This window comes from Ambystoma mexicanum, chromosome 10 (assembly GCF_040938575.1).
Source record: "Ambystoma mexicanum isolate Mex_15411 chromosome 10, UKY_AmexF1_1, whole genome shotgun sequence".
Lineage (NCBI taxonomy): Eukaryota > Metazoa > Chordata > Amphibia > Caudata > Ambystomatidae > Ambystoma > Ambystoma mexicanum.
In genome coordinates, this window is record NC_090932.1 from 771737687 (window position 1) to 771752632 (window position 14946).

Consider the following 14946-nt stretch of genomic DNA (forward strand, 5'->3'; position numbering starts at 1 on the left):
CAGGTGCCCCTCTCCAGAAAGAACATAGCATGATAACCTGTTCTGTGGTTTTTTCCCAATTTGAGAGTTCACAGCCATCGCTTTTTTGCTCACTGTACTTTTCACACTTGGGAAATAGCCATTTGCATATCAGTCTTTGTCCCGCCCACATGGGCAGTCCATCACTGAAATGCTATGGCAATTCCCCTCTGAACAAGAGTACCAACAGCAACCCCATACACGTGTTTCAGCCTTGTTGGGCCTCATCAGTGAGGTTGAGCTGTGCCTCTCTGTGCACAGCGAGTAGGGAGTCCACGTATGGGTTCCCCCAGGTAACTCAGGGCGACCAACCCCAAGTTCCTTGCAAATTTTTTAAAAAAAGGTAGCAGGAGCACCTTCTCCTTAAAGAACATGGCATGATAAACAGTTCTGTGTTTTCTTCCCACTTGGAGGGTTTGCAGCCATCGCTTTTTTCTCACTGTACCTTTCACATTTGCATATCAGTCTTTGTCCCACCCACATGGGCAGTCTAGCATATGGCTGCAAACTCTCAAAGTGGGAAAAACCACAGAACAGGTTATCATGCCATGTTCTTTCTGGAAAGGGGCGCCTGCTACCTTTTTTGAAAAACCACTAGACTCGAATGTAGTTTTTGTTTACTTAAAATCTGATAAGGAGAAACGTTTGATTCACAGTGTTATGATCAAAGAAATACATACAACTAAGTGGGCAGTAATACACACCAACTACAAGATTTAGTATCTTCATTATCCTTAAGTACTGACGCCACAACACATTAATTATTAAGTAGAACATTAGACAGTTTAATGTAATCACATTCTAGCCTGGACTGCATTAGCAGTCTACAAGCGATTCAGATTCCAGTAGCCTCCTTACAAAGTCTCAAAGTTGCAGGCCCAGGGTCTCTGACACAGAAGAGGAATGCAGCCGCTTCATGGAAAAAGATCCCTTCTAGCAGAGTCACATTTGTAGAGCAAGATTGGGTCCATGCCCTTGCCTTACGCAGCCCAAGGAAGTAGGGTAAACACATAGGCGTGCAACAGTGCCACCAGGGTGAGGTTGACAGGGTCGCCAGCAAGCAGTGGTGTGTTTTTCCAGGTGGACCAATGAAGATAATGATTCTGTAGTATAAGGCAATTCTGCCATGCTCAATATTTTAGAGACTTTTCATCCTACCTGGCAACATAAAGCCATATTCATGCCCAACTCTACCACAGACCTTTATCTTTATGAGGTCCCCTAGTTGAACTTTGACAAATGAAGGCTGGAAAATGTTTCACTAATATATATCATAATATGCTCCAATCAAACACAATTTGAGGACATTTTAAGTAACCTCAGTTTTCGGCCATATGACGAAGTCTCTTGCCTAGCTCTGCAGACAGATGTGAGAGTGGCCATGATGGCAGGGTGTATCCATGAGCCAGTGGATGGGCCCATGGTCAGAACAGGGAGAATCCCAGAGGCACTCTACTTCTGTCCAGGTCACTTAGTGTGGGTCAATCACAATAGCGATACTACACCCCTTGTCCAACACAGGCCAACAAAAACCAGGTCCCTCCCTCAAAACTGAACCATTGAAAGTCAATCGTATTCGCAATATCATAACCCCTCCCCAACATAGGTCAGCTAATACCAGTCCCTTCCTCCAAAACAGAATTCCTGAGAGCACTTCAGGATCTGCTGAACGAGATTCTGTTTCCTCAACCTAGAAGGTTGTGATTCCACCTTTTCACAGGTACGGCATGGGTCACGGCCCTGTCTGCATCAACGGACCAGAGTACAAAACGTGCAAATACTTTGCAATACTTTAAATACAGCATAGAGCATGGTAATAGTGGTAAAAACACCCCCAACTCTTCCCAATCTTCCTTATTAAACCAAGACCCAATGAGTGACAGTTCTCCTTGGTGCAACAGACACGCATCTGATTCCAAGATGGCCACTAGGTTAAAGGAAGCTCACACTGGCCCCCTCAGCCTCATTCTGACTCACAGGAAGCTGGGACCCACAGCCAATGCCAGCCCTTTAATACTTTGGGACAGATGCAGATCCTTCTCCATAGTCTCACACAGTAGGAGGGGGAATGTATATAACCTGGACAGTACAGCACAATAGTGCGAGTTGCAGGAGCAACAGGATCATACTTGTTGAAAGCTGGAAGCTGAAAGGAAGAGGAAGACCAGGAAGCAGCAAGAGCGAAGGAGACCGCAAAGGTGGCAGAAAAGGAGTGGAGGAGGAGATGGTGCAAAGGTGTGTTGAGGCAGGAGGCTGTATCATCTGCATTAGAATTCAAGGAGTTAGTAAAACCAGTTGGAGGGAGGCAGTAAAGTCAGGAGTGGATTAAAAGAAGTGATACTAACAGAATAACAAAGAGGTGTGGAAGTACCATCTCTAGTATGTTGGAAAAAGTGGAAAAGAACTGTAGTGGAAAGGAAGGAGGAGGGAATATCAGGAGTGGTAAGAGAGGATCTGATACCAACAGAGTAGACGGAAAGGAGGTGGTAATATAAAGAGTATAGAGGAAATAGGCAGTAATGTCAGAGGAGAGTGAGGGAGTCATGGCAGTCCAGAAAGTAGTAACATTAGGAGCTAAAGCTTAAAAGGGAGAAGATCAGATGACAGTGAAAGGAGAACCACCCTCCCACCCCCCTCAGACAAGGATGGGCGAGATCATCAAAGTAAAAGAGAAAGAAACTAGAAAAATATGGGTAGATCTAAGAGCTAGAAAGCCTCTGAGGAAGATCAGGGACTACCCAATCAGAATAGACAGGTTCCGGCATGACAGGCCAGCCCTAGGCAGGCTGAGATGGTAGGAGGAGGAATGCAAAAGTGTCAGGGAAATTCCGATCAGGATCGAGAAGAGGAGGGTAAAGTCTCCTGGGTTTGGCCACCACAGTCAAGCAACCCTTCTCTAGTTTTCACTGCCATCCACGCCCAATGACCCAGCTGCTGAAGAAATTTGGGAATTGCAGTAGTCGAGAGGTAAGAGACCCCGGTTAGCCGACAATTAAAACCAACCAAAGAAGAGGGTTTGGGATCCCTGTGAGTCTGCATGCAAGAGCAGAGGGCAGTGGAGCAGCCTTCAGAGGGCTCTAAAGACTGGGACTTTAATGCCACAGTTAAGGAGGCCTGAAAGCCGCACCCAACACAAAAGACATTTAGCTGGTGTCAGAAATGTCCTCTGTAGATTCACTTTGCCCAATCGGTACCCCTTCCTCCTTCTCCTCACCCGATTCTTCAGAATTCAATGAAGGTTTCCTTTCTTTTCTTTTTCATGATACCCTTTTCTTTTGGAAGAGATATGGCCTCCCTCGGATGGAAGCCACAATGTCACTGTACAAAGCACAGCTGACAGAGGGACAGTAAATGGCGGTGAAGCCTCCAGGAATAGCACAAGCGCCAGGAAGGCAGGCGCGTGACAGTATGCCAGGGGCGAACTACCAGGCTTGCCAGGGTGTGATCTATGATACAACCAAACCAAGACAGGTGCATGCACCTGAGAAACATGTTCCCAAGAATCCTCTTGCATGCAAGCAACCTTTTCAATGGATCAGGTATTCCAAACGCCCCTTCCTGTACCTGGAGTCCATAATTCTTGCCACCTCGTACTCCTCTGGGGTGTCGTCAACCGGTAGATGCGCTGACAGATTTGCCCTCGAGTAAGGATCCTCATGGTACTCCTTCAGTAAGGAAGAATGGAAAACAGGGTGTATGCACTTCATGCTCCTTGGCAGTTTTAGACAGTAAACTAGCAGATTGATCCTTTTGAGGATTGGGTAAGGACCCAGGTAATGGGGTGACAGTTTTGAAGGATGTAACCATCTCGGTAAGTATTTAGTTGATAGCCAAACTCGGGAACCAGGGGTCCAGGTAGGAGATTCTTGGCGATGTGGGCTGGTCTGGGCCCGGTAACGGTTTTGGCTGTCAAGAAGACCTTCCTTAGCGACCTTGCGAGCTTCTGAAATGCGGACTTACACAGCGTCCACTGAAGGCACAGAGGAGGCTTGCAGATCCTTAGGAAGGAGATCAAGACAATGGAATCCATAGTTACAGTAGAAGGGGCTTAGGTTAGTGGTAGAATGCTTTGTGTTGTTGTAGGAGAACTCAGCAGTAGATAACAGCGAAACCCAATTGTCTTGCTGATTATTGGTGAAGCAACTGAGATATTGTTCCAAAGACTAATTCAAACGCTCAGTCTGCCTGTTGGTGTGCGGGTGGAATCCTGAGGATAGAGTCCTTTCGATGCCTAACTTGCCACACAGGGCCTTCCAGAACCGAGAGGTATACTCGCTTCCCCTGTCAAAGGTGATCTTATCGGGTAAGCCGTGTAGTCTGAATATATCGCTAGCAAACACGGTCGCCATAGAATCAGCGTCAGGCACCCCAGGCAATGGAGAGAAGTGAGCCATCTTGGTAAAGGCATCCACCCTGACCATGATACAGGTACACCCATCCAAAGGGGGAAGATCAATGATGAAGTCTGTGGTGAGATGGCTCCACGGCCGTGTGGGGGGCTTATCCTGCTGGAGCAAACTGAGCAGTCTTTGGGTACTGTACTTTCCTCTACAACAAGTAAGACAGGAGGCGACATATCGTTTGACTTCTGTGGTAAGACCCGGCCACCAGAACTGTCGCTGAAGGATATCCACCGTAGAAGAAACCCCTCTATGTCCAGCCAGGGTACTATCGTGGCACCATTCCAGGGCAAACCGTCTTGAGACAGGATCAGGAAGGAAGAGGAGTTTGTTGATGAATATAAGTCTGTCTTGTCTGTGGACCGTATCCTGAGGTATAAACTGAGGTACCTGCTGGGTAGTGAGAGAGGCTTCCTTAACCTTCTGGAGAAATGAGGAAATGGAATACACAATCTTGTTACAAGGAAAAATGTATTCTGGTGTGTGTTCGATAGACACCCCTGGAGTGGGTATTCTGGAAAGGGAATCAGCCAGGACATTCTTACTCCCTGGTAGATAGGTTATTACTAAATCATATTGGGAGAAGAAGTGTGCCCATAGGGCCTGCTGGGAGTTGACGCACTCCATCTGTTGGATGACCTTGAGATTTTTATGGTCAGTTCTGAGTTGGAAAGGGTGTATGGCGCCTTACAGCAAGTGGTGCCACTCTTCGCATGCGGTTTTCATGGCTAGCAGTACCTTCTCTATAATGGAGTAATTTGCCTGTCTTGGGTTGAGCGTTCTGAAGAGATAGGCCACAGGATGTTCCACCCTGTCATGTTCTTGCAACAAGGGTGCCCCTAGGGATGCTGCTGAAGGGTCTGCCTCGACAATAAAAGGAAGAGTCTGATCAGGCTGGTGAAGAACAGGAGCAGAACAGAACAACTTTTTAAGGAGAACGAAAGCTTCTTCAGCCTTGCTTGACCAGACAAACAGAGCGGAAGTCTTCTTAAGGAGCGTGGTGATCGGGAGGACAGCCTCTGAGAATCGGGGTATGAAGCGACGATAGAAATTGGCTAATCCCAGGAATCTCTAGACCTCTTTGATGGAGGTAGGTGAAGGCCATGCAAGAACTGCAGACAGCTTCCTAGGATCCATCTCAACTCCTTGTTCGGTAAGGACAAAGCCCAGATAAGGTACCGTAGATTCCCCAAAAACACATTTCTTGGGGTTGACCAACAAGTGATGTTCCTGGAGACGTTGAAGGACCTGATGATGATGTTCCTGATGAGCCTGTTTAGTCGTAGAATATACCAGGAAGTCATCGAGGAACACGATGGTATGATGAAAAAGTAGGTCGGAATAAATACGGTCCATGAACCGCTGAAAGATGGCGGGTGCGTTCACCAAACCAAACGACATAACCTTATATTCATAGTGACCGAACGGGGTACGAAAAGTGTTCTTCCACTCATCCCCCACCCGGACACGTAGCAGATTGTAGGCTCATCTTAAGTCAAGTTTAGCGAAAACCACCGCTCATTCGACCACTTCCAGGATGTCTTTTTCAGAGGCATGGGATATCTATCCCTGATGGCAACTCGGTTAAGACCCCTGTAGTCAATGCATGGCCTTAACTCAAGGGTGTCCTTCTTTGGAACGAAGAATAGGGAGTCCCCAGCGGGTGAGCGAGAGGGTTGTATCAACCCGTTGTGCAGGTTTAAATAGAGGTACTTGCGGAGATCCTCCTTCTCCTTGAGGGAGAGCAAAAACATGTGCCCAAAAGGTACCAAAGCATCGGGTACCACATCTATGGTGCAATCATCCCGTCGATGTGGTGGTAGTTCTTGGGGAATTTCTCCAAAAAGACCTCACTTTACCTGCACAATTCAGTGGAAATATGATGAACTCCGAGAGCAGATGGAGAAGCTGTTGTGCCTTCTACGGCCTTCACTGTTTCATAGGCAGCACCATCGGAGCAAGACTTGCGACAAAACCCGGAAGTGAAAGCAATTTCGTTCTAAGACCAGTCGATCACCAGGTTGTGTTTACGAAGCCATGACACTCCCAGGATCACCGGAAAATGGGCTGCTCTGATAAGATCGAACTGGATGACCTCAGTGTGTTGCAAAATGTCCATTTCCATCATGATAGTGGTATGGGTAATCAAACCAGAACTTAGTGGTGTGCCATCAACACCCTCCCCCTTTTGGTCCTCTTCCTTTTCCACTCGGTTAATTTCCATCTTGTTGGCCCACAGGATATCCATGAAGTGGCCGGCGGCACCACAGTCGATGAGTGCCAGTGTGTCCACCAGTCCTTGCTTCATGAGCTTTATAGCCACCACCATAAGCCTGTTGTCTTCAGTGCGAACAGCAGAAGTGACTGTGATTGAAACATAGGGAGTTGGAACTAGGCCTCAGTAACTTGTCCCTATCATTTCTGAGGATGCCCGTTTCCCAGGCGACGAGGAGGCACCTCAGAACATTCCCGTAATAAATGCTGGTCTGAGCCGCAGAACATACATAGGCCTTTTTCTTTTGCCTCTTTCGTTCATCTGGTGTCAAAGAGCCTCTGGTGGTGCCTATCTTCCATCGGAAGACAAGGTGAAGAGGGAAGAATGGTAGAGACGTCGGGTAGAAGCATGGGGGTACATCCTTTTCTCCTTTCCGTTCTCCACTCAGATAAGCAAAAATCAATCTGTATTGTGGTGGTCAACAGCTCCGAGAACCCAGTAGGCCTGGGGGTACGTGCCAGCTCATCCTTGAGCTCTTCTCAAAGACCTTGTCTGAAGATGGTATATTGAGCAGCTTCAGGCCATCCCGCATCTGCAGCGATTCTCTTGTACTGAGTTATGTATGTGAGTAGATCGGATGTCCCCTGCCGGATATCGAGTAGCTCTTCACTGGCAACTTGTGTAGATTCTTGTCTCTCGAACACTTGTTTAAACTGGGCAGTAAATCCCCCATAATCCTGCAAGAGTGGACTGGCACTAGTAACGAGCGGAATGGCCCAAGCCAGAGCATTGCCAGTGAGATTAGAGACCAGAAAGCCTATCCGGGCTTGATCTGAGGCATATGTATGAGGCCGGAAGGTGTAGTGGATGATACATGCTTCCATGAACTCCTTAAAGCATCTCGCGTTACCCTTGTATTTGCCCAAGGCTAAAGGCAGAGGCGGTAGTTCCACACATGGTTGGTCCTGGGCTGTTACCATGTGCCGCAGCTTTGCGCTATCTGTCTTCAGGGTCTGGACCTCCTGTGAGACCCTATACGGCATTCACTAATTCTGTAATCTGCTCTGCGGTAGGTAGTGTTCGGGCAATGCAAACTGTCAGAAATGTCCTCTGTAGATTCACTTTGCCCAATCGGTACCTCTTCCTCCTTCTCCTCAACGGATTCTTCAGAAGTCAATGAAGGTTTCCTTTCTTTTCTTCTTCGTGATACCCTTTTCTTTTGGAAGAGATACGGCCTCTGGAAGCCACAATGTCACTGTACAAAGCACAGCTGACAGAGGATCCCCGACCGCGAGCGCCTGGGATAAGAGGAAAAAGCCAAAGGCTAAAAAAAAACTCTTGTGCATTTCCAGTTGCTTGATGGTAGGTGGTGATGTTGAAGGATTCTGGGAATTCGAGTTCTGTGATACAGGTAAGGTGATCCCAAATGAAGCCTTAGGTATGCAGAGGCTTTGAGGTACAAAACAATTCTCAAGCTGGAGTTTTAGAGAGGCCGGGAGCCTACAGGTTATGTACTGGCAGATGCGGTGTATACAATGCGTGCGAACGCACAAGAACAAGAGAAAATGAATACCGCAGAAAGCTGTGGTGAGGGGGAGAGAGAAACCCTGTATGAGGGAGTGGTAGAGAAGACCAGCAGAACAGAAAAGGATGGACCGCTGAAAGGAAAACAGTGCCCTGGCAAACACCAGAACAACCGAGAGGCGGAGAGGAAAGGAATTCCCGCGGTACCAAAGAGATACCATGGAGAACACAGGCTGGGAAGCAAGAACAAGGAAGACCGGCTGAGCCCGGAGGAAAGGCAAAGAGGACACGCTAGCACCTAGGAGAAAGGAAGACAGGAAAGTAAGGCAGCAGCAGCCACAAGAGGAAAAACACTTGCTAGCGTCGGACCCAAAGCAAAAGCACAGTGGGGTAGCAACGCGAAGCCCGGAAAGGGAGGCGGGGCTAAGAAGGGAAAGCAGGCACCCAACCTCAGAAGCTCGAGCGCAGCAAAACAAAAACGTGAGAAACGTTAAAGGACAGTCAATGGCGGCAAAGCCTCCAGGAATGCCACAAGCGCCAGGAAGGCAGGCGCTTGACAGCGGTAGAGGACCATCCTATGTTTTTGGTGACCTCTTTAGTTTATCTCCTATACATAGTATAAACCAGTGTACAAACGACAGTCTTGACATCCTTCTTGCTCCCATTGTCTCCAATGTGCGGCCTATAGAAATAACTTCCCTCCTTCGCGATTCATTTTATATCGGGAAGAGCTCCTAGGAGACAGTGTAAGATTATTAACTTGTACAGATGTAAATACATGTATCTATCATGTGACGGTTTTAGACAAGTGAAAACAATTGTTTCTGTGATTCCTGTTTTAGTGAACTGCAACTTTACCCTCTTCAATGTATATTATTAATCTTAGGAAGCAAATCTAATTAGTTATTTTCCTCTGCATATTCCATAAATTTATAAACAGACAGCTTATGGTGTTCCTTATTTTCTTTACTTTCTAAAAAACATGAGCATCCCATTTGTCAGTCGTTTTATCTGTTGCATTGCTGTATTGGTATTTAACCAAATTGCCACCTTTTCTGTATATGTCCTTTCTTTCCAAATGCCTTTCCCTTTTTTCTGGGCTTTCAATTCTGCTTGAAGTAATTTCTTCTGCAGCTTCCAGTAGAACGTAGAGTCTTGGTGTGGTCCATCAATGAGTGCAGTTCTACCCAGTCCTTGTCTCAAAACCTGTTCATTGACACAGACATTAAACAATCCACCCTATAAAATAAAATCAATTGTAAATATTGATATGCAACATCTTTTTTTTTCTGTTGAAGAAAATTACACCATTAATTATTCCATCATTCAGTTGACTACTTAACTTTTGAAAAGGACAAGACTCCAAAACATGCTTCAAAGTATTCATCAGCGAAGACCAGAACTACTCATAAAAACATACCTGACAATTTCCAGATAGTTGATGGTGAATGTGAAGATGGAAGAGCTGAGAGTAACAATGATCATGAATACAAACAAAAGCCTCCAGATAGGATAACAGAAAACTGAATAAAACAAAAATATCCACCTTGCCAGTCCCATTTTGTTAAAAGAAAAAGGCACTGACAACACCCCCAGAACCGACTGAGAAGCACCCACAGCACCTGGATGGGTGACGTCGGGCAGAATGAAACACAGGCGACACCCATAGAGACAGAGTTAACAACCCCAGCCAATCCCATCCAACATCTTCACTTGCCCCTTCGTTGCTACTAGGTACCAGAATGTTGTGGAATTACTGGGATATTGCCAATCACCATTCTAACTGAGTTGTGGACACTGGCAGGTGCAATGGCCATTTGAGTGGGTAGGGAGGACGGGTGGGGTTGTGAGGGAGGGAGGGTGGAGGTGGGAGAGATATGAGAAAGGGACACTGAATGCCAGACAGGCCCAGATCACGACAAAGGCGCAGGGTGCCTCCGTCCCATCTGGAGGGACTACACTAGCCCAACAGGCCAATTCAGGATAGAGATGCCAACTAACCAATTCCACTAACAATTTCCACCTCTGCATACGCCTCTCAAACTCCTGACCAAACACAACCACAAACTTACAGCACAACAAACCGCACAAACTTCACTACACTGAAACAACCAAAACAAAAAACACACATAGACTAGCACAACAGTACACAACGACTACCGGCCGCAAACACCCCAGGCCCAGCCAACGGACCCACCGGGCTGAGGCCGCCAACAGCACATCACTGCTCGCTTGCACTTTTCCAGCTTCCTCCCACTAACTCACCCTCCCTCCCTCCCTCTTTCAGAGCCGCCAGAGCGCCAGGGGACCACTCCGGTGGTGATAGTGCGCGGTACAAATGTCCTTTAACATTAACATTAACATTAACAATACTAAATGAAGATTTTTTCACATTTTCTTTTTGAATGGGCTTCAAGTATTTCAATTCATTTATTTAAAGGACAACAATTTTAATTTACATTTTTAAAGCACTCACACAGGCCTCGGGCATCGAGGCGCTGCTGTACAGGAACAATGGTAAAATATGTATGAATTTATTTACATTTGATTGGTGATTGTCAAATGTATTCTGCCAACAAAATCGTCTCTGGGCACAGAGTGAAATAGAGTAGGTGATGGCTACCAATGAGAGGATCAAGGCGTGGCCATATGTGGAGTGAAACCTGGTCCTATGGGTCAGAGATTAAACAATGTGATAGTATGTCCTACAAATTAAATGGGACTGGCAGAAGTGAGCAGCAATTGTTTTAAAAATCCGAAAGGTTTGTTATATGCAGCAAACAGTACGTTTAGCAGCATTTGGGAAGTTCAGTAATTAGGAATTGGCATAGTTAATTTTGGACAACAGTTGTGCCATGTAGTTCTAAGTCGACATTGGGGAGAACTCTGCAGTATTAATTTAGAGTGAACAAGGTTAATGTGATAACTGTGTTGACCTACAATGTTGTGCTCTGGTTGCTGCTAAGAGATGCAACCAAGATTTTGCAAATCCGGCATACTTGGTACTTTAGTTGAATAATGTAAAAGTATGGCAAAAGGTGGAATGAGATCTCAACAAGTGATGTGTGCACAGGGACAGAGCTTTATTTTTCTTTGATCCAGCTTTAATGTGATTTTCTTTATGCAGTCTGTTTGAAGCGTCCAGTCCTTTGGGTACATTGTGCACACACAGATGAAGGAAAGGGTGAAAATTCAGTACACCTTAGTCTATGTCGCCTACGGTCAGTTCTTCAGGAACCAGGCTATTAAGCTCAGCAACAGTTGGAGGGCTGAAGAATCTGGCCCACCTGCTGGCTGTTGAGATTGGGTCACTTGGTAAAAAACTAAGCAGGGGACAGAGCTAGGCTCAGGAGAACCTAACCTTAACTGGCTAGTTAAAGGCAATTTTGATCACACTACAATTCCAGCTTATTTCTTAAACTTGGACGGTATCTTTGCAACAAGGTAAAGGGAAGGAACACATATATGCTGGTGTTAGCCCAAAAAGGGGTCGGGCATCCCAGTCAGCAGATGGGACCCTGGCTCATCCAAGATGTGTATTACAGGCATTTGGAGTTGCTGCAAGTTACAAACAGGTGTGACCATGGATGAACATAACGCACAAGTCAGAAATGTGGTTTAACACCTTTATTTCCAAGTAAAAGGATGGAGTTTGGGTTGAACGCCTGTAGGGCCTAGCATGGTTCTACAACCTTTTGCTCGCCAGATGTTTTGCACTACAACTCCCATCGGCCATAACCATCCTACACAATAATGGGAACATCATGGAACTTGTAGTCAAAACATCTAGAGGACCGCAGATTGTAGATTCTTGGCTTAGGGTTTTCACCAAAACAAAAGCAGAGGAAACTACCCTAGAAAGTGTCAGGATTGGTTATTAAAACTGGTGCAAGGGCCTATCTAGGGGACCAGTGGCTCTTTCAGGATTCCCTTTTCTAACACACAGTCTCATGGATATAGAGCCCAGCTTGCCTGTTGGCTCAAAAGTCCCAGTGCCATGGATATAACTCCCAGCTTGCCCCATGACTTCACAGTCTCAGGGATATTTCACCCAGCTCACTGCTTAACTTTACAGTCCCCAGAAATAGATTGAACAGCTTTGTCTTGACTAACTCCTACCCTCAGGTATTTCCTCCACCTTTGCTTGTGTGCCACCATGGTGTACATATTCTCGCCCCTTTCGCTGAGGTTGGGTGGGGGGACTTTGTGCTGGGGAGTTGGTGGTGGGTGGGGGAGGGTAACTATGTGCTGGGGAGCTGGTGGGCAAAATGTCAGGTGTGATGCGGCATGAAAACGAGGCTCGGCTTCGTTTCGTTGCTAGGCAACGACTAATATCAGCAGAAACATCCGCCGGCAGGCGGAAGAGTCGGCCACGTCCAAGGCCAGCATAAGGCCCTGGTTGCCCCTGTTCGCACCAGGGCACGCCCAAAATGATCTTTCGTCAGCAGCCGCATCGATCTGAACTTCCCCTCTGAAACACTACGAACAATTTGGAACTTTTCGGATTTCTCCTGGCATACACAAGAGTGAGTACGCTTAACCCTGCTTTACAAGCCTAGCGCCCCACGCTTGTTTTCCGACACTGTATGAACATATACTATCTCGCCAGAGTACTATCGGCTATCCCACGCGAACACTAGCAACATTGTATGTTTAAACTCCCACCCGCAATCCCTGCTTGATTCCTAAATCTTACTCATTGCCCAACTTACCAGTGTTCCATATTAACTAACCCATAATTGTAACTGTACCACATTTGTCTATCGTCTATGGAGTTCCTATTCAATCCTGTAAGCCACGCTGCTCCCGCAAAGTTTTAATTACCTTAGCCCTCGAGTGAACGGCTCTCTTGTACCAGTCCTATACGATACACTACTACCATGCCCAATTGCAACAGTCCTTGCAATCCAATATTGCATGTTACAGTAACCATCTTGACTAAAACACATTTGCAGCACTCTGATGCCGAATTAGTTGTAGTTGTCTAGCGCACTGAGCCAGCGCACATGGATATACTTGGTTAAGCCCACTAAGTTCAACTCTACTTGCATACTTGAACTTTCCCACTGATCTCATTTGTATCGCCCCATATGAGACCAGCCCTCTGATTTCCACTGGATCTGTTTACTTCACACTAGCCTAATGATACCAATTGTATGCACCTATATCAACTGAGCCTTCTGAACTCAACTGCACTTGCCTATTTCAGACTAGCCTATTGATCCTAATTGTATTTGCCCATCTGAGACTAGCCGACTGTCTTAATTGTATCCGCCCATATCAGACTAGCTTACTGATCTCAATTGTATTTGCCTACATTGTCCAGCCCATTGGCCTATTGTATCTGCCTTTATGAGACTAGCCTACTGTTTAATTGTATTGGCCTACATCAGACTAGTTCATTGATCTCAACTGTATTTGCCCACATCTGACCATTTCATGAAGACTATTGTATCTGCCCTCACCAGACTAGACTAATATGTCTAACTAACCCATACCTGACTAGCTTATTGTATCAAAGGTCCTAGCATATGCCTAGCCTGCCCTACTTGCCGAACTATACTAGTCTATGCATATTTAACCCTCTATGCTGCACGATCTGGCTACTAGTACTGTGTAACTAGACCTACCTCTACTACACCTCAACACTACTCTGTGTCTCCCTGACCTGAAGCATTATGTACATCACCCAATCAATCATAGTCGCACTAGGCACGTTACTTAGCCTAATGGCAATAATGCGTTCTTCAAGCTCCCCTTCTCATTCACTACCCACTCATGATATTCCTATCACTATGTTTACATGCAACACTGCCTACAGAAACTCCAGGCTTCGAGCACGCCTGCCAAAACTGTTTGAACCCCCGACTAGATATCCGACCAGCCTAGACAATCAGAGGACAAGTTTATCAAATAATCCATTAACGAAAACCAAAAAAACATTCTTAACTTTAATGCCCAAATCAAACCACATATAACCAAGCCACATACTGGTGGTCATGCTGCTGGAGTTACTCCCAGCATCCCTACACCCCAACCCTACCAGAAAACTCAACATCTAACCTTAAAGGGACTCTAATAAATGCTAGATAACTAGTCGCGCATCACTGAGATAGCTGACCTCATCGCGTAGGCGTGAATCACGGGGAGGAGGCCTAGCTATCATCGCTAAAGCCAATCTCTCCATACAATTAGCCCCTTCGCCTGGCATAAAATCCTGCAAATCCCTATCAGTCAAACTTCCCACCGCCAACTCCCAAACCCTGAATATCCATCTCATACACAGACCGCCTGGACCTATTGGTACCTTCAATGAAGATATCTCCACTGTCCTGTCGGATAATCTAAAAAGTACCTCACAAACCCTACTGTTGGGAGATCTTAACTTGGGATTCAATGATGTGAAAGACCAACATGCAATCACCGTGGCCAACATATTGGTAGATCTCGGTTTCACCCAGAAAGTGAATACACCGACCCACAACAAGGGAAGAATTCTGGATTGGGTGGCAGATCACAATTGCAATGCATCTATCACTGCCATCTCCCCTCAAATCTGGACTGACCACCACCTCCTGGTATTCACACTGGCTACTAAAAGACCAGCCACCAAGTCTACCCTAACCCCCCCTACGCTAACCAGAAATAAAAAGAATATCACACCTGACAAACTCCTTCCTCGCATCCTACCCAATCTTAACTCACTACCTGACAATATGGACCGTAATCTACTAGTTGATGAATACAATAAAGCCATGTCCACCGCTCTTGATGAAAATTAAGAAATAG

At 46.2% G+C, this 14946-nt stretch overlaps 1 protein-coding gene across 2 annotated transcripts in view; it reads right to left on the reverse strand.

Annotated features, from left to right (window-relative positions):
- Positions 1–9102: 9102 nt before the first annotated feature.
- The window catches only part of C10H3orf33 (chromosome 10 C3orf33 homolog), a 202536-nt gene continuing 196692 nt past the window's right edge, over positions 9103–14946 (reverse strand). For both annotated transcript variants that reach the window (XM_069618425.1, XM_069618426.1), the window contains exon 5: positions 9103–9396. In XM_069618425.1, coding sequence (XP_069474526.1) covers positions 9124–9396 — 273 coding nt within the window. In that variant the 3' untranslated portion in view covers positions 9103–9123. The remainder of the gene's footprint in view (positions 9397–14946) is intronic.